This window comes from Leucoraja erinacea, chromosome 17 (genome assembly GCF_028641065.1).
Source record: "Leucoraja erinacea ecotype New England chromosome 17, Leri_hhj_1, whole genome shotgun sequence".
In the NCBI taxonomy this organism is placed as follows: domain Eukaryota; kingdom Metazoa; phylum Chordata; class Chondrichthyes; order Rajiformes; family Rajidae; genus Leucoraja; species Leucoraja erinaceus.
The window spans coordinates 40348112-40366743 of record NC_073393.1 but is presented as its reverse complement, the minus strand read 5'-3'; the positions used below and the strand labels follow the sequence as shown (position 1 = coordinate 40366743).

At 44.2% G+C, this 18632-nt stretch overlaps 1 protein-coding gene across 2 annotated transcripts in view; it reads right to left on the bottom strand.

Annotated features, from left to right (window-relative positions):
- dpep1 (dipeptidase 1) overlaps positions 1–18632 on the bottom strand; it is a 55482-nt gene that overhangs the window by 1742 nt on the left and 35108 nt on the right. For both annotated transcript variants that reach the window (XM_055649031.1, XM_055649030.1), the window contains exons 9-10: positions 12336–12411; positions 7992–8127 (exon numbers count right to left, since the gene is read on the bottom strand). In XM_055649031.1, coding sequence (XP_055505006.1) covers positions 7992–8127; positions 12336–12411 — 212 coding nt within the window. The remainder of the gene's footprint in view (positions 1–7991; positions 8128–12335; positions 12412–18632) is intronic.

The window sequence follows — 18632 nt, the reverse complement described above, 5'->3', positions numbered from 1 at the left end:
TCGGCCCTTCGAGCCTGCACCACCATTCAATATGATCATGGCTGATCATCCAACTCAGTATCCTGTACCTGCCTTCTCTCCATACCCCCTGATACCTTTAGCCACAAGGGCCACATCTAACTCCTTCTTAAATATAGCCAATCAACTGGCCTCACCTACGTTCTGTGGCAGAGAATTCCAGAGATTCACCACTCTCTGTGTGAAAAATGATTTTCTCATCTCTGTCCTAAAGGATTTCCCCCTTATCCTTAAACTGTGACCCCTTGTTCTGGACTTCCCCAACATCGGGAACAATCTTCCTGCATCTAGCCTGTCCAACCCCTTAAGAATTTGGTAAGTTTCTTTAAGATCCTCCCTCAATCTTCTAAATTCTAGCGAGTACAAGCCGTGTCTATTCTTCATATGAAAGTCCTGACATCCCAGGAATCAGTCTGGTGAACATTCTCTGTCCTCCCTCTATGGCAAGAATGTCTTTCCTCAGATTAGGAGACCAAAACTGTACGCAATACTCCAGGTGTAGTCTCACCAAGACCCTGTACAACTGCAGTAGAACCTCCCTGCTCCTATACTCAAATCCTTTTGCTATGAATGATAACATACCATTTGTTTTCTTCACTGCCTGCTGCACCTGCATGTCTACTTTCAATGACTGGTGTACCATGACACCCAAATCTCGTTGCATCTCCCCTTTTCCAAATCGGCCACCATTCAGATAATAACATTTTCAAATTGTGGTTTCTGAATAATTCAATGTTTTTTAAATGTATTAATTCATAGAATTTTGTCAATACTGGTATTTATGATCCACTCCACATTGGTTCTGAACTGAGAAGGCACATAACTATATACCACATTCATGGAATTCAGTCTGAAGAAAGGTCTCGATCCGAGACGTCACCCATTCCTTCTCTCCAGAGACGCTGCCTGTCCCACTGAGCTACTCCTGCATTGTGTGTCCATCTAAACACATGAAAGTGTTGCACATTGTATAAAAATTAGATTCAAGATTCAAGTTAGTTTATTGTCATACACGCACCAGGTGCAATGAAATTTAATGTTTAACACATCGGGGACCTTCAGTTTTGTTAATCATTTTAAGTTGATATTCCTGAGTTACAGATGGGACTCATCACAATTGCAATGATTTTTGAAAGGATACATTAACTTTCTGACTTTGAGATAAACTTTGCATAACACTTTAGTGGACCTAATTTAGTGGAAATAATCTTGGTTCTGATATTAATTGAACTTTGCCACCATCTATGAAGGATCTATGACATCCAGTAATGAAGCAATACACTAGCCAGACAGTTGGGGAATTCTCAGACACACAAAGCAGGAATCAAAGTGCAATTCACATGTACAGAAGTGGCATGAAGACTAGCGCATACCTATGGGATTACAAAACAAGGCTTGAATCTCATTCAACAAAAATTAAAACAAATGTTAACATAATATTTGATATTATTGAGACCGTAATTGTAAAATCGTTGTTCAAAATGTATGTTGTTAACCAACAATAATCAAGATATAGAGCCATCATTAACAATAACTAGCGTCTGAAGAAGGGTCTCGACCCATTCCTCACCTAAGATGCTGCCTGTCCCCTGAGTTACTCCAGCATTTTATGTCTGCAACACAGCTGAGAAGTGCAGGATATCATTAACAACACAAAGGCTGGTGGGTGTATGGAACAAAGGCCTGTGAGAACACTAAAGTAGTTCATAGTCAGAATATAGAGGCCTATTTATACATTAATTCTACTTCTATTGAAATTGAGACAACCATTTTCCTCCAATCATTTCCATCTTAGCTCTCTCATCCTGCCGAGATCTCACCCCTTGGCCGCTTGTTCGGTTCAACACAACTCCTTCTGATTGTCTGTACACCCAACCTCTCCCCCCTCACATGTAAACCTGACCCCTCACCGTGACCTGTGAACCCTGACTTCTCCCCTTCAATGTAAATCCCAGACCCTTCCCAATGTCCGTAAATCAAATCCTTCCCCGATGACTAGATGTGATGTGATCCCTGACCTCTCACCGTGACCTGTGATCCCTGACCTCTCCTCATAGTCAATGATCCCCAACCCGTTCCTCATGAATTGGGAATCCTGACCTTTCACCAGCAATGTGGGGTCAAGGAAAGAGTGTTCATGTCGGGGCCCTGTTTCCACCAATCTTTCTACCACCACGCACAAGAAGCAACAAGACAGACACCATTGTATGCAGATGCCGAGAAGTGTGTTGAGCTCTGGCTGAACAACATCTAATCTTGTGTGAGGACTCGATAAGAAGAAGACCGTCTGTGTGAACCGCGGCCCCTTTCCATAGTCCGTCAACCTAATCCTTCCCCAATGTCAGTGAACTCTGACACATGCCTATAGCCAGTGAACACTTCTTCAGACGGAATAAGGGTCTCAACCCGAAACATCACCCATTTCTTCTCTCCAGAGATGCTGCCTGTCCCCCCGAGTTACTCCAGCATTTTGTGTCTATCTTCGGTTTAAACCAGCATCTATTGAATGTCGGTGCTGGCTCGAAGGGCCGAATGGCCTACTCTTGCACTATTTTTTTGTTTCTATCTGCACTTTCTTCGTACACATACCCTGTCTACTGACCTTCCTTTCAAGTGTTTCTGTACTGACTTCTGTACTGACGGCACCAGGAACCCGCTCGTAGGACCAGGTGGGAGCTGGAGAAGTTAGACGCAAGGAGCACGGGCCGGTAAGAGGGTGAATTGGAGTAATGCCTCCAGCACCTTCAGGTCGGCTGCAGGAGGCACCCCCGGGACACAAAGATAGCCGGGCGAGGAGAGGAGAGGAGAGGAGAGGAGAGAGACGTTGCTCCAGTACATCGAGCGCGTGGGACGACCGGCCATTGAGCTTTGAATAACGGCGCCGAAACATGGTGACGGCCGCATGTGTGATATGTGCAAAATGAAATTCACTGTGCAGTTGCATAGGTGACAAATAAAACACTATTGACCACTGAAACACCTGCTCTCACCTGTGCTATCTTCTTGAATATATTTTTATATTTTAATATGTTTCGACTTCAACTGTTTTCTGTGACAGAGAAGCCCACAGGTTTAGCACGCTTTGGATGAGGAAATCTCCTCTCATCTCAGAACTAAACATCTCAGAACTAAAGTAATTGACTATTGGATGCTTTGCAAAAGTGTAACACATTGTTTAGAAAGAATAGTGAGTGATGTGGTACAGGTCAGCCCAATGGGGCAAATATTGCACACATTTTCACCATAAGAAATAACTTGAATAAATTAACTCCATCCTTGGACTGATCCAAAAATATGTATCTGTATATATAATGTACACACATGCACTCTGAACTTGCCAGAAGCATTTGTAAGGGAAGGGGTTAAATCGTGCAATGTGTCATTACTGAAAATACATGAGCAAAGTTAAAAACCTGTGAACTGTCTATCTTTTATACTCTCTCATCTGTATACATTTATTTGCCTATGTACCAGTTTAATTCATCCACATTGCACATATTGTTTAACCAGTATTGTTATTTCTAATATCTTGCACTCTGATCAGATGCTAAACTGCATTTTGTTGTACCTGGACTCGTATTTGTGCAATGACAATAAAGTTGAATCAAATCGAATCAAATCAAAAAGGTCCAGCAGAGACTGCACTTCCTGAGGGTGCTCAGGAAGAACAACATCACCCAGAGACTGCTGCTGTCCTTTTATCGGTGCTCCATAGAGAGCATCCTAACATACTGTGTATGCGTGTGGTACACCAGTAGCACAGCGGCTAAGAGAAAAGCGCTCCAGAGGGCTATTGACAATGCCCAGAAGATTGTCGGCTGCCCTCTCCTCACCTTGGAGGACTTACACAGTTCCCACTGTCTCAAGAAATCCCAGAACATTATAAAGGACATTTCCCACCCTGGACACTCCCTGTTTGAACTGTTGCCGTCAGGCAGACGGTACAGATCAATGAGGACAAGGACAAACAGACTCAAAAACAGTTTTTATCCCACAGCAATAACTACACTTAATATAGCCACCAAATGAGCGCAGGTGGGCTACATACCAAAGGGATTGTGCAATCGACAGAAGAATGTATGGTTGTGTGTTTATGCTTGTTTTTTTTCATGTTATTTATTTTAGTTGTTTATTTCAGATATTTCTCTTTTACGTATCGTTAGCTTTTAGATAATGTGTGAATGGTGCACTGACTGGCTGCCATTTTTAATTTTGTTGTACATGTTTACATGTTATAATGACAATAAAGAACCTATATACACTATATAAAGAGGTAATCAAACTGATATTATCAGTTGGTACACCTCACAATCTGATGTGGCCTATCTGCAAATTTGCTGCAAGATGAACACATAAATCTAAAATATTAACGTCTGAATCATTATAGGCAGAGATAGAGAGATTCTTGCTTAGTTTAGTTTAGAGATACAGCAAGGAAGCAGGCCCTTTGGCCCACTGAGTCCGCAACGACCAGCGATTCCCGCACATTAACACTATCCTACACACACCAGGAACAATTTACACTTATTCCAAGCCAATTAACCTACAAACCTGTACGTCTTTGGAGTGTGGGAGGAAATGGAAGATCTCAGAGAAAACCCACGCGGTCACGGGGAGAACGTGCAAACTCCGTATCGACAGCACCCGTAGTAGGGTTCGAACTCAGGTCTCCAGCACTGCAAGCACTATAAGGCAGCAACTCTAGCGCTGCGCCACTGTGCTGCCCTTAGTACGGGTGTCAGGGGTTATGGGGAGAAGGCAGGAGAATGGGGTTGGGTGGGAGAGATAGATCAGCCACCATAGAATGGCGGAGTAGACGTGATGGGCCGAATGGCCTAATTCTGCTCCTATCATTTATGACATGAAAATAAATAAGCAGTTGGAGACCAAGTAATTGGGGCAATTGAATGAGTGTGTGTGTCGCAGGGATTTATGGAAAGAGTGAGTTTCCAAGGACCAAGGCCAAGTGAGAAGATACCCGTCTCATACATGACCCCGTCGCAAAGGTGTCCTTGTGAAGATGGACATAATAAACAAGTTTTGGGTCAAGGGGTGATGGCAAGAGGGTTCAAAGTAAATGAAAACAGCAATATTTTAATCTTCAACTAAAGAAATGAGAAGACCATAGGAAAACCAGCAAGAGGTGGATAAGGTAAACCAGCTGAAAAGTTCCCCAAATTGGGATGATTGTAGCCTTTCTGTCCAACATCAGGATTGTAACGTGAATAACGACCTTGTTACGATTAATGGTGTTTGGTCGATCCTCTGCAAATAGTGCAGAAGTTGCGACATAATGTTACGGTTATCAAAGGCATTTTTGTGTTGCCACACCATAGGAAGGATGTGATTAAGCTGGAGAAGGTGCAGCAAATATTCCCCTGCATATTGACACATGAGACTACAGATGCTGGAGTCATCAGCAAAAAAAAGTGTTGCAGCAACTCAGCAGGTCAGGCTGCATCTGTGGAAGGAAATGGACAGCAACATTTCAGGACGGGACCCTTCCTCAGACTGATCAATCTGAAGGGTCCCAACCCTAACCACCGTGGTCCATTCCCTCCACCGATGCTGCCTAACCCACTGAGTTCCTACAATGATCTTGTCAGGACTGGAGGGCTTGAGTTCTAAGGAGAGTCTTGATGGGTTGGGATTGCTTTCCCTGGTGTAAAGGAGGCTGAGAGTTTTGTAAAGCCATGAGCGCCATAGATAAGGTGGATGGTCACTGTCCTTGTTCCCCCAGGGTTGAGAAGTTTAAAGTTCAAGAGTATTAAGAGGTGGAAAGTCTTAGAGGGGCACAGAGAGTAGTGGTTATGCGGAACGAGCTGCCAGAGGAAGTGGTAGAGGTTTGACAATGACAGTGTTTAAAAGGTATTTCCACAGGTTCATAGATAGGAAAGGTTTAGAATGAGTAGGTTAAATAAAACAGACAAATGGGACTAGCTTAGGAAGGCATCTTGATTGGCAAATATTAGTTGGGCCAAAGAGTCTGATTCCTCACCAGACAACTCTCTGATTCTATGCCCTCAGCTTTAATTGAATAAACTTACAGTATTTCCCATCTGTCTTCACAATCACATGGATTATTTCATTTCAGATATTTCCAAAGTTTCAACTTGGAACTATGGAATCAGCATGGGCCTTTGTGCTATTCATTCCTGCATGATGTTTCTCCTTGCGACCTCTGACCTGACGACTTGGTCGACAACTTCAATTGTTTTCATTGTGTGAACACAGAATGTGACACTTCCTGTTCTACTGCTGTTTTGAACAAATCTATCTGTATAATAGCAACTGAGGAGATGTTTCCTGTGAGATTGTGGGAGAGATTTACCACTCACCTCAGATTCATAGACTCATACAGCACATGAACAGGCTCTTCGTCCCAGCTTGTCCAGGCCGACCATTGTCTCATCTATGCTAACCACACCTGTCATGTTTTCCAATATCACTCTGACCCTTTCCTATCCATGTACCTGTCTAAATGTCTTTTAACTTAGTTTCTGCCTCAACCATCTCATCTGGCAGCTCATTCTATATACCCATCTGTTATGAATCTATATTTCATCATATTTAGCCATATTTAATCATTTAGCCATTCTTTAGTGTGAGGGTAGTTAATCTGTGACTCATTGCCAGAGGGCTGTGGAGGCCAAGTCAGTGGAGATTTTGAAAGCAGAGATAGACAAATTCTTGATTAGAACAGGTGTCAAGGGTTATGGGGAGAAGGCAGGAATATGGGATTAGGAGGCCATGATTGAATAGTGTAGTAGATTTGATGGGCTGAATGGCCTAATTCTACATATGACATATGAAAATATACCCACCGCCTTCTGAACTGAAAACTGAACTGAAATGATCATGAGTCTCAATTTATAATTACTTTGTCAAAGATGGCTGTAAAAACAATTGCAAAGTTTCTAAATTTACGTGGAAGTCAGCATAACCAGCAGGAGAAGCCTGATGTTCGGTTACAGCTGGCTAACTTGAAGCTATTTGAAGGAACTGCCGATGCTGGTTTGCAAAAATCGACACAAAATGTTGGACTAACTCAACGGGTCAGGCAGCATTTCTGGAGAACATGGATAGATGACATTCGGGTTGGGAGCCTTCTTCACATAGGTTGTAGGTGAGTGGGGGGAGGGGGGGGGGGGGGGGGAACAGGTGAGTAGAGTTTTTTTGATAGACAGATGTTTGGTCAAAGGCCTGCAGAACTCCCAGGCGAGAACAGAGGTCCACCTGCACCTCGTCTAGCCTCATCCATTGTATCAGGTGTTCCTAATGTGGCCTCCTGTACATCGGCAAGACCAAGCGACCCCTTGGTGCCAGTTCCACTACACACTTGCACTCAGTTCACTAAGGCCTGCGGGATCACCCTGTTACTAACCATTTTACCTCCTCTTCCAATTCGCATACTTACCTTTCTGTCCTGAGGCTCTATCATTGCAAGCTTGAGGCCACACAAACGTCAAGAACAACTGTTCATATTTTGTTAGGCTAGCCTACAACCCAATAGTATGAACATTGAATTCTCTAAGTTTAGGTTACTATATAACCCACTCCCTCACCCTTCTTGCCCCACATTCCCCCCTCCTGTTCTTCACTGCCCCCTCCCCATCCCAGTACCCCACCTAGACTCGCACCAATTTCTCCCCTTCCGCCAACAAACATTCCTCTAGCTTCACAACTCATCAATCCTTTTGTCTCACACCTTCTGCTTTCCTGGCCTTTGTCCAACCATCTGTCTATCACAACCTGTATCACTAGGTTTTGTCCTGCCCATTCTCTCTTCCAGCTTTCTTCTCCCCACCCCCACAATTTGTCTGCAGAAGGGTCTCGGACCAAAAAGTCACCCATCCATGCTCTCCAGAGATGCGGCCCGACCCGCTGAATGACTCCAGCACTTTGTGTTGCTATTGTAAAGATATATTTCTCAGACAATGAGCCAGGTAATCGCTTTCCCAGCTAATCCTTACCTTTTCTACTCCCTGAAAGACTCTGAGAAAGTTTTCTCCAAGGGCTGCTTTTACTTCTATGTCAGTCCACTTTCTCCGCAGTAGTTCAGCTACTAAATCAGGATAGAAGGACACATCTTCCAAACCTGTAGGAACTCTTTAAAGAGAAAAAATGGAAACTGTAAGTTGTCTGTTTGATGATGAGATGTTTCAAATGCTTCCCCCTCTATTATCCATAACCAAAACATTATAATATCACAAGAATTTTTACAGGGCTGGAGGCTATTCAGCCCATCAAGTTTTTACTATCTTGAGAAAAGCATTCCTAGAGTCATACAGCATGGAAAAAGGCCCTTCTGCCAACTTGCCCACAACGGCCAACATGTCCCAGCTACACAAGTCCCACGCCTGCGTTTGGCCTATATCCCTCCAAACCTGTCCTATTCATGTACCTGCTTAACTGTTTCTTAAACATTTGGATAGTCCCTGCCTCAACTACTTTCTCTGGCAGCTCAGTCCATACACCCATTTGTGTGAAAAAGTTACCCCTCAGATTACTATTAAATATTTTCCCCTTCACCTTAAACCTATGTCCTCTGGTCCTCGATTCATCTCCTCTGGACAAGAGACTCTGTGCATCTACCCGACCTATTCCTCTCATGACTTTATACACCTCTATAAGATCATATGCACCTCTATAAGATTCCTATCTGGTTTATTTACATAATCCATCCCACAGGACTCCATTATTACCAAGAGAATGTCTTCAGCATCAAGAGGACATTCTGTTCCCCACATCACTCTCAGGAACACCTTGGAAAGCGATAAGACTTTGTCAGTTTACTGCCTCCTGCAGTAAAATCCTCTGCGCATGGATTTTGTCAAAGGCCTTGCCAAAGCCAATTCAGGAGGAGCAGGCGAAGAGATATTCAGAGCAGGAGGATCTTGGTAGAAGGTAATGAAAGGATGATCTCTCTGAATGCATTGTAGGAACCATTTCAATTGCCCAGAGGTTCGTGAGAATTCACTGCACAGGTTTGGAAGGTAATGCATGAAATAGGCACACCAATTTCCTTTCATGTCCAATTGCCAAGGTCATGGGTGAGAAGATGAAATGTGTAGGAAGGAACTGCTGATGCTGGTTTACACCAAAGATAGAAACAAAATGCTGGAGTAACACAGCAGGACAGGCAGCATCTCTGGATAGAAGGAATGGGTGATGTTTCAGGTGGAGACCCTTCTTCAGACTGTCTATCATGGGTGAGCAGTTGTTATCTACCTTTCATCTGCCTAAAGGTCATCTGCAATCAGTTCAGGAGGCATTAACCCTCACCTACAATAACACCAGGAGCAGGTTTGCAGAAACCTGCCCATGTTTTGCTTGGCATCAGTGTTTCCTTGTTTCCTTTGCAAACAGAACAGGATTTATTGCCTTTATCTCAGGAATATTTTGCACCGTAATGACAGAAATAAAATAGGAGAACACCACTCGGTCCCTTATTGACTTTATACTTCAGAGATACAGCACAGAAACAGGCCCTTCGGATTAGCACTATCCTACACACTATGAACAAATTGCAAAATTACCTGAAGCCAATTAACCTACAAACCTGTACGTCTTTGGAATGTGGGAGGAAACCAGAGCACCTGGAGAAAAACCACGGAGAATGTATAAACTCCGTACAGACAACACACGTAGTCAGGATCGAAACCGGGTCTCAGGCGCTGTAAGGCATCTACTCTACCGCTACTGCGCCACTGTGCTGCCCTTAATAAGAATAAGATCATGCTGGATCTATCACCTCAGTCATATTCTTGTTCCAACCGCCATATACTTTGACTCTCTCTTCTCAAAAATCTATCCAGCTTTGTCTTGAGTGCATTCTGTGTCTGAGTCTCAACAACCCTCCAAAGATTCAGATAAGGAGCTGCGTAAAGCTGTGACTGACGAGCTCAAGCAGCTCTGGCCCTAGTGGAGCTGGCTGGTTCTTGCAGCATGTTTGTGTGGGAAGTCACGGCTGGGGAGCGCTGGAAATGTGGCGCTCTCTCCAGAATTGCTTGGGAAGCTATCAGATGTGGTCTCACCAGTGCCCTATACAACTGCAGATAGAACCTCTTTACTCCTATACTGAAATCCTCTTGTTATGAAGGCCAACATTCCATTAGCTTTCTTCACTGCCTGCTGCACCTGCAAGCCAACTTTCAGTGACCGGTGTACAAGAACGTCCAGGTCTCGTTTCACCTTCCCCCTTACCTAACCTAGCCCCAATTGAGATAATAATCTGCCACCTTGTTTTTGCCACCAAAGTCAATAACCCCACATTTATCTATATTATACTGCATCTGCCACGCATCGGCCCATTCACTCAACCTGTCCAGGTCACCCTGCAACTTCCTAACATCCTCTTCACAGTTCACACTGCCACCCAGCTTTGTGTCATCCGCAAACTGTCATTTCAATCCACAGGAACTGATCCTGATTCTATTGAACATTGGAAAATGATCACCAATGTGTCCACTATTTCTAGAGCCACCTCCCTGAGGACCCTGTGATGCAGACCATCAGGTCCAGGGGATTTATCATCCTTCAGTTCCATTAGCATACCCAATACTATTTCTTGCCTAATGAAAATTTCTTTCAGTTCCTCTATCCCCTTAGATCCTCTGTCCTCCAGTACATTTGGGAGATTGTTTGTGTCTTCCTTAGTGAAGACAGATCCGAAGTACTCCCCTTGGAACTTTCTTCCTTTTTGGAATGAAATGACCCTGCGTCTTCCGGATTATGCCCAGAAATTCCTGCCATTGCTGTTCCACCGTCATTCCTGCTAGGATCCCTTTCCAGTCTACCTTGGCCAGCTCCCCTCTTATGCCTTCATAGTCCCCTTTGTTCAACTGCATCACTGACACTTCCGATTTAACGTTCTCCATCTCAAATTGCAGATTAAAACTAATCATGTTATGATCACTATCTCCAAACGGTTCCTTTACCTCGAGTTCTCTTATCATATCTGGTTCATTGGACAACACTAAATCCAGAATTGCCTTTTCTCTGGTCGGCTCCATTACAAGTTGCTCCAAGAATCCATCTCGGAGGCATTCTACAAACTCTCTTTCTTGGGGTCCTGAACCAACCTGATTTTCCTAGTCTACCTGCATATTGAAATCCCCCATCACCACAGTGGCATTACCTTTATTACATGCCAGTTTTAACTCCTGCTGCAACTTACATCCTACATCCGGGCTACTATTTGGGGGTCTGTAGATAACACCAATTAGTGTCTTCTTGCCTTTACAATTCCTCAACAATCCACAGTGACTCTACCTCGTCAGTCCCTATGTCTTCCCTCGCAAGGGACTGAATTCCATCCCTCACTCAGGCTCAGGCACTCCAAACATAGCTACGCATTCAGTTGGGTCATTGTTGATCCTCATATCCTGGCTCCTTCAACATGAATAGACATGGGAATACATTATTACTTAGGAGTCATTCAATTTCTTGACAAATAGCCTTTGAATAAAATGTTAAAAAAACAACATTGTGGTGTGAAATAATCTGAGGAAAGTGTAAAAATGTTATTAAAGAAGGATCTCAACCTACTGCATTTTTATCCTCTATGCATTTCAGTTCTTTAGTCTTTTATTTTGTGGTCTCTGTACAAATATCACACCACTTAACATTCTATTTAAAAAAAAACTACGACATGACTCTTCTTGAAGTAGAATAGCCAGGATTTCCTCTGTGGTTTTGTACACAACTGTGCAGATCTCTTTTGGAGAAGGTTTAGTTTTCAGGCAGCTATTAAGCAATTCTGCATTGTTTCTCCAAAGGCACAGGATAAGATTTCTCTTATAAGTTCAGAAGTGATAGGAGCAGGATTAGGCCATTCAGCCCATCAAGTCTACTCTGCCATTGCCATTCGCTCTTAACTTCAAGGGCCTGTCCCACTTACGCAATTCTTTTGGCGACTTGCCGGCACCCGTCATAGCCGCAGCAGGTCGCTGAAAATCTTCAACATGTTGAAAATCCAGCGGCGACCAGAAAAAGGTACGACTCTTTGGGCAACTATTCACGACCATACAGGTGTCACACAGGCGACATGTCACAGGGAGACTCCTGTATGGTTGTGAGTGGTTGCCCTAAGAGTCGTACCTTTTTCTAGTTGCCGCTGGATTTTCAATATGTTGAAAATTTTGGGCGACCTGCTGCGACTATGACGGGTGCCGGCAAGTCACCAAAACAAATTGTGTAAGTGGGACAGGCCCTTCATTCTCCTGCCTTCTCCCCATAACCACTGACAACCATACTAATCATAGTTAATGCAAATAAATTATAGGATTGTGCAAATGATAGATATAGAATATTACCTGGGAACGCCATCATAATCTCCACCAAATCCCACAGACTGATAACCAGCAACTTTTTTTATGTAGTCAAAATGATCTACGGAATGATTTGAAAACATAATTTCAAACAAATGCTTAAGTTTCATTGCACAGTTTTACAATATTTAATGTACTTCAGTAAATAGTTTCCTGACATTGTGGAGGGGAATTTGGACACTCTCTGGGAGTATAGATTTACAATGTTACACTTAGTTGGTGGCTGCAGAAACCATTTCAAGTTGGCTACGCACAGGGTGACCCAAACATGTCTGTCCAAATTTCTTACTAGTACCAGAAATATGTATAGAGTTTACCAACTTTTTCAAATGTGCTTATCTACTGCTTTTAGTGTTGTGTATACTCTGAGTATGGTCGGGTGCAGTCCACAAAGTGGCATATACCCCCCCTCCCCCACCCACCCCCATATATCTGATGAGTGAACATAACAGGGCCCAATTCCGCCTCTGAATTGAATGCTTCACACCAACATATTTGTGTTCTCAAACAAAAAAAGCTGTTACTTCCTGCCATTCAGAATGTTTCATCTTGAGGTTACTATATTTTCGAAGAAGTGCTTCTTAAAAAGATATATACTGTAGCAGTGAAATTCTGAGTTAAAGACAAGGTATGCCCCACACATTAACACTATCCTACACACACTGGGGACAATTAATTTTTTTTAATACCAAGCCAATTTAACCTGCAAACCTGTACGTCTTTGAAGTGTGGGAGGAAACTGATGATCTTGGAGAAAACATACGCGGTAATGGGGAGAATGTACAAACTCCGTACAGACAGCACCCGTAGTTGGGATCGAACTCGGGTCTCTGGCGCTACAAGCGCTGTACGGCAACAATTCTACTGCTGCGCCATCGCGCCGCCCAATGTACTCTTGGGTTTTAAGTACATTCTCTTTTACTTTTGTCCTTCCCTTGTCTTTTGTTGAATATGGAAATTAGGATAGAAGTATTTGAGGGAGAGGTTATGCCCTAACATACGTGGCAGGATGGCACCTATCGAGGTCAGATAAGAGGAAAGGGCACATGGCACACAAACGCTGGAGAAGGATAGGGCCAAGTACTGTGTAGAGTTGGGATTCAAGTAGAGAGGGAGGGAGAGATATGGACAAGAAAGGGATAGAGGAATTAGAACAATATAAAGGACCAATTAGTTAAGGACCTGGATAGTTTGAGTGATAAATGGGGCAGGTCCCAAGCGTTCCATGTTCTCCCACTTTCTCACCCACTCCGTACACACTAGGTAGCAGTCATGGGAATGGCCAAAGATGAAGGTGAAGATAGATTGGGATGTGCTGGCCTGGGAGTATCCTGATGATCCCAGCCAGCTCTTTACACTGAGTTCCACCGGGCATAAGCCAGTCACCCCAGGGAGAAGCACACCATTATGTCTGGGCTGCCTGTGAGAATGCAGAATGTTAGCTCATATTAGAAGAAATGATTGAAATTGACCAGATGCACCTCAGAGATATGAATGTGTTGATTAAAGCTAAATGCCCAAGGAATATGTAGGATGGAGAGGATGGCCCAGGAGCTGTAGGATCGTACACTGGCGTGGGGGTGCCAGTAATGAGGACAGGTATTGCAACTTTTCGGGGGGGGATGCGAGGCAGTGACTGGGAGATGAGAGTCATTGGTGAATGATCATATCAGTGGTTCACAAAGGTGATGAGTCCACCATAGATGATGTAAATATTGGACAATAGACAATAGATAATAAACAATAGACAATAGGTGCAGGAGTAGGCCATTTGGCCCTTCGAGCCAGCACCACCATTCAGTGTGATCATGGCTGATCATCCCCAATCGGTACCAAATTCCAGAAGATTAGTCAAGCATGATTTCCCCTTCATAAATCCATGCTGACTCGGACCGATCCTGTTACTGCTATCCAAATGTGCGGCTATTTCATCTTTTATAATTGTCTCCAGCATCTTCCACGCCACCGTTGTCAGGCTAACTTGTCTATAATTCCCTGTTTTCTGTCTCCCGCCTTTCTTAAAAAGTGGGATAACATTGGCTACCCTCCAATCCACAGGAACTGATCCTGAGTCTATAGAACATTGGAAAATTATCACCAATGCATCCACGATTTCTAGAGCCACTTCCTTAAGTACCCTGGGATGCAGACCATCAGGCCTTGGGTATATGGAGAATACTCCGATGTGAACAATTTTGGTCAGGATGATCCAGTCTTCCTGAAAATAGCGAAGGAAGGGGGGAGCTGAGCTCTCCAGGAGGTTTTGGACATGGGACTAGCTGTGGGATCCACCTATCCTACAATAGTATCAGAGGCCGGCGAGATAGACTGGTGGAGCGGAACGAGAGGTCGCAAGGTGGGTGGAATGAACATAGTTGCTGTGAGGACAGAGAGGACTTGCTTTACGCGGCAGCTCTTTACACTGAGTTCCGCCAGGCATAAGCCCTTCACCCCAGGGAGTATAACCATATAACAATTACAGCACGGAAACAGGCCATCTCGACCCTTCTAGTCCGTGCCGAACACATATTCACCCCTAGTCCCATATACCTGTGCTCAGACCATAACCCTCCATTCCTTTCCCGTCCATATAACTATCCAATTTATTTTTAAATGATAAAAACGAACCTGCCTCCACCACCTTCACTGGAAGCTCATTCCACACAGCCACCACTCTCTGAGTGACGAAGTCCCCCCTCATATTACCCCTAAACTTCAGTCCCTTAATTCTCAAGTCGTGTCCCCTTGTTTGAATCTTCCCAACTCTCAGTGGGAAAAGCTTATCCACGTCAACTCTGTCTATCCCTCTCATCATTTTAAAGTAGCGAGGGACTGCCGCACTAGACGTGGAAGGGTAAAGGAGATGATGTGGCCACCCACGCCATGGTTGGAGGCGGTGTCCCGACAAGTGTGGAAGGTGTGAGAGTCGCCCACCAAAACAGGCCAAAACCACAGTGGCACCTTCTCACACCATGGAACTTGTGACCACAGCAGCCAAGTCAGATAAGCAGTCGGAGGCAGCCCCCATTGCCAGTACTGAACATAAGAGCCTAGGTATTAGCAAGCAAAGTGGCATAAGTATTGATAACTGATCTACCTGTGCCAATGACGGGAGAGGTTACTCATATTCTCAGCAAAGCACAGATACTTGAAATTGAGAGAATGCACCTCCCATTATATTTCTGGGCCTGTTAAAATAATGATGGTACTAACCTAGGAACAGGTACAGTAAGGGAAGCATGAGCCGTGGTAGACTCAGGAAAGAGGGGACTAATATGGATAAGTTAGGGAGAGGGAAGAGGCAATGGAGTAGACAACAGAGCCAGTATAGGCACAGCAGCCTCAGTCATCAGCAACTGGAGCAAGGCCGATGTGTACGAGTTACTTTGTCAGCAGTTCCCACCTGGGGGCTGCACACAAACACAACTGTGGGCAGGTAACGAAAGACCGAGTAAAAATGAAAGTGGAACGTTAGAAGCAGAAGGGAAATGAGTGGGTGGATGTCAGGGCAGAAAGAGCAGCAGAAGAACAGGAGAGACAGAAGATGCTACTGGAGAGGAAGAAGATACCAAAGCCAATTTAGAAAAAGTACATGGCGGGGTGGGGGCGGAGGAGAAAGAGAAGTGGAGAAAAGAGGGAGCAGAAGAGGAAGCGCAGAAGAGGAAGCAAATAGTCGCCGGACCCATGTGAAAGCTGGAGTAACGGTGGTAACCTTTGCCCAGAGGTGAAACACTTCTGTAACCAGCTTCAAATGTTGCGGCATCAAATCGACAGCATCAGCACAACACTGATCAGAAAGTGCCAAAGGCAGATATTCCCGCAGTCAGGTGACCTGGTCATTTAGTTTAGTTTAGAGATACAGCGGGGAAACAGGCCCTTCGGCCCACCATGTCCATGCCGACCAGCGATCCCCGCACATTAACACTACCCTACACACACTAGGGGCAAATTACATTTATACCAAGCCAATTAATTTACAAACCGGTACGACTTTGGAGTGTGGGAGGAAACCAAAGATTTTGGAGAAAATCCATGCGGTCACAGGGAGAGCGTACAAACATCTGTAGTCAGGTTCGAACCTGCATCTCTGGTGCTGAGGGCACTGTAAGTGCAGCAATTCTACCGCTGTGCCACCATGCCGTCATGGTAAGGGAGTTGCCTGAAAAGGTTGGGTTCACTCCTGGATGGATAGGTGGGCAGTGCTACTGACAAGTGGCACCCGTGTCTGTATACAGACCTGGCGAGACAGCCGCTGGAACCATTGACTCAGGTTAAATGTCATGACTTACCTTCCTCCCGCCCACACATGCGGACCAAGGGACCAAGTCCACCCACTAACAACCTAATCTCATTTCAGGGAAGTAACTGATGAACACCAGCATCTTGCTTCACATTCGACCACTCCGATGAAATTTGCTGAAATCATTGAGAGGGTAAATGTATCCAGGAAGTGGATGAGATCAGGTGGCTGGAAGAACAATTGCTGCTAGATTCATATAAACAGCCCATTCAGGATGACAGATAGTTCAGATGGATATCGACCTCGGGACGTTGTAATTTAGTCATTGGGAGGGGATCTTTAGTAGAGGACATTTTTGCAGCCCTACTTTTAACTGCATTAACTTTTGGCCTCCCTGGGACAAGTCTGTCCAAGTGCCAAGATGAGGATATGTTAGGTATTATTTAGAGGTGATGAAATGATGTGGAGGAATCAGACATTAATATAAAACATGAACCAGCCTTCAGAATATCTGTTCCATTGTACAGTGGAAACAGTCATTGGTTTGAAGTTAAAAATACAGTTTTGCAAACGGACAGGCTGCCTACTAAATGACCATGACCTATCTTGTATGCGTGTAAGACAATGGGGTACGTTAATTGGCCTACATCAAATCAGAAATGTGTAGGAGGGAACTGCGGATGCTGGTTTACATCGAAGGTAGACACAAAATGCTGGAGTAAGTCAGCGGGACAGGCGGCATCTCTGAAGAGAAGGAAAGGTCACCCATTCTTTCTATCCAGAGATGCTGGCAGTCCCGCTGAGTTTTGTCACTATCAATCAGAAAACTTCAGCTTAACTGATGGATGTGAAGGTAGCTTCCAGGCCGGTCCTATTTGTCATTTGATGCATCAAGCATGGTCACAGGGTATTTGTCCGTCTATCCTTAATTAGTTTGTACGTGTTCCTCATGTCCTGCAAGGTTTTTCTCTGAGATCTTTGGTTTCCTCCCACACTCCAAAGACGTGCAGGTTTGTAGATGAATTGGCTTGGTATAAATGTAAATTGTCCCTAGTGTGTGTAGGATGGTGTTATTGTGCAGGGATTGCTGGTCGGCACGGACTCGGTGGGCTGAAGGGCCTGTTTAAACTCAACTATCTCTAAACTAAACTAAAGTGCTAACTAATTCGCAAACTCAATCAACAACACAATCCCAGTTAAAGATTGGAAGTGAATAGAAATCTCATGGGAAGTTAACATCTGTGGGTAAGTCTTGGGAATTACATCTTAGAGAAGTTACAAAAGCCTTGAAAAGATGCGATTTACCAAAGGTTGCTAGGGTCCAAAGATTGGATTACAAGAGTGCTTACAAATCTTATTTTTTGGGGGGTATAAGAGTTTAAGGAGAGATTTGATTTGAGCTTTTCTGGATTTTGAAAGCAATCAATGGAGGAGATACTGTTAGAAATGTCTTGTACAAAGAGACTCAGAGTCAGGTCAGTTAGGAATGAAGTTAAGAAGCACTTTGTGACTTGCAGAAGTGTGGAATATGTTCTCAGCAAGGAATAGAGATCCTGGCACAATTACTAATTAAATCCTGACACTGCAGGATGCAGGTTACCCAGTTTATCAATAGATATGGGGTGAAGGATGACGAGTGGAATTTGGATACAATGTAGCAATGATGTCGTTAAATAGTAGAAAAGGCTTGAGAATAAATAATCTATTTTTAGATTATGTTGAGGGACAGATTATGATAAAGGGACTGATGTTACATCTCCGGTAGCTGCAGGTGAAAGTACCTGGAGAGTGGATGGTTTGGGTGGGAAGTCATGAGTGATCCAACGAGTTGCGGAGAGAGCGATCTCCGTGGAAGGCGGAAAGGGGTGGAGATGGGAAGATGTGACTAGTGGTGGGATCACGTTGGAGATGATGATATGTCAGAGGATGATGTGTTGGATATGGAGGCTGGTGGGGTGAAAGGTGAGGGTCAAGGGAACTCTGTCCTTGTTGCATCTGGGGGGGGAGGGGTTGTGAAAGAAGAGACTTGGGTGAGAGATCCA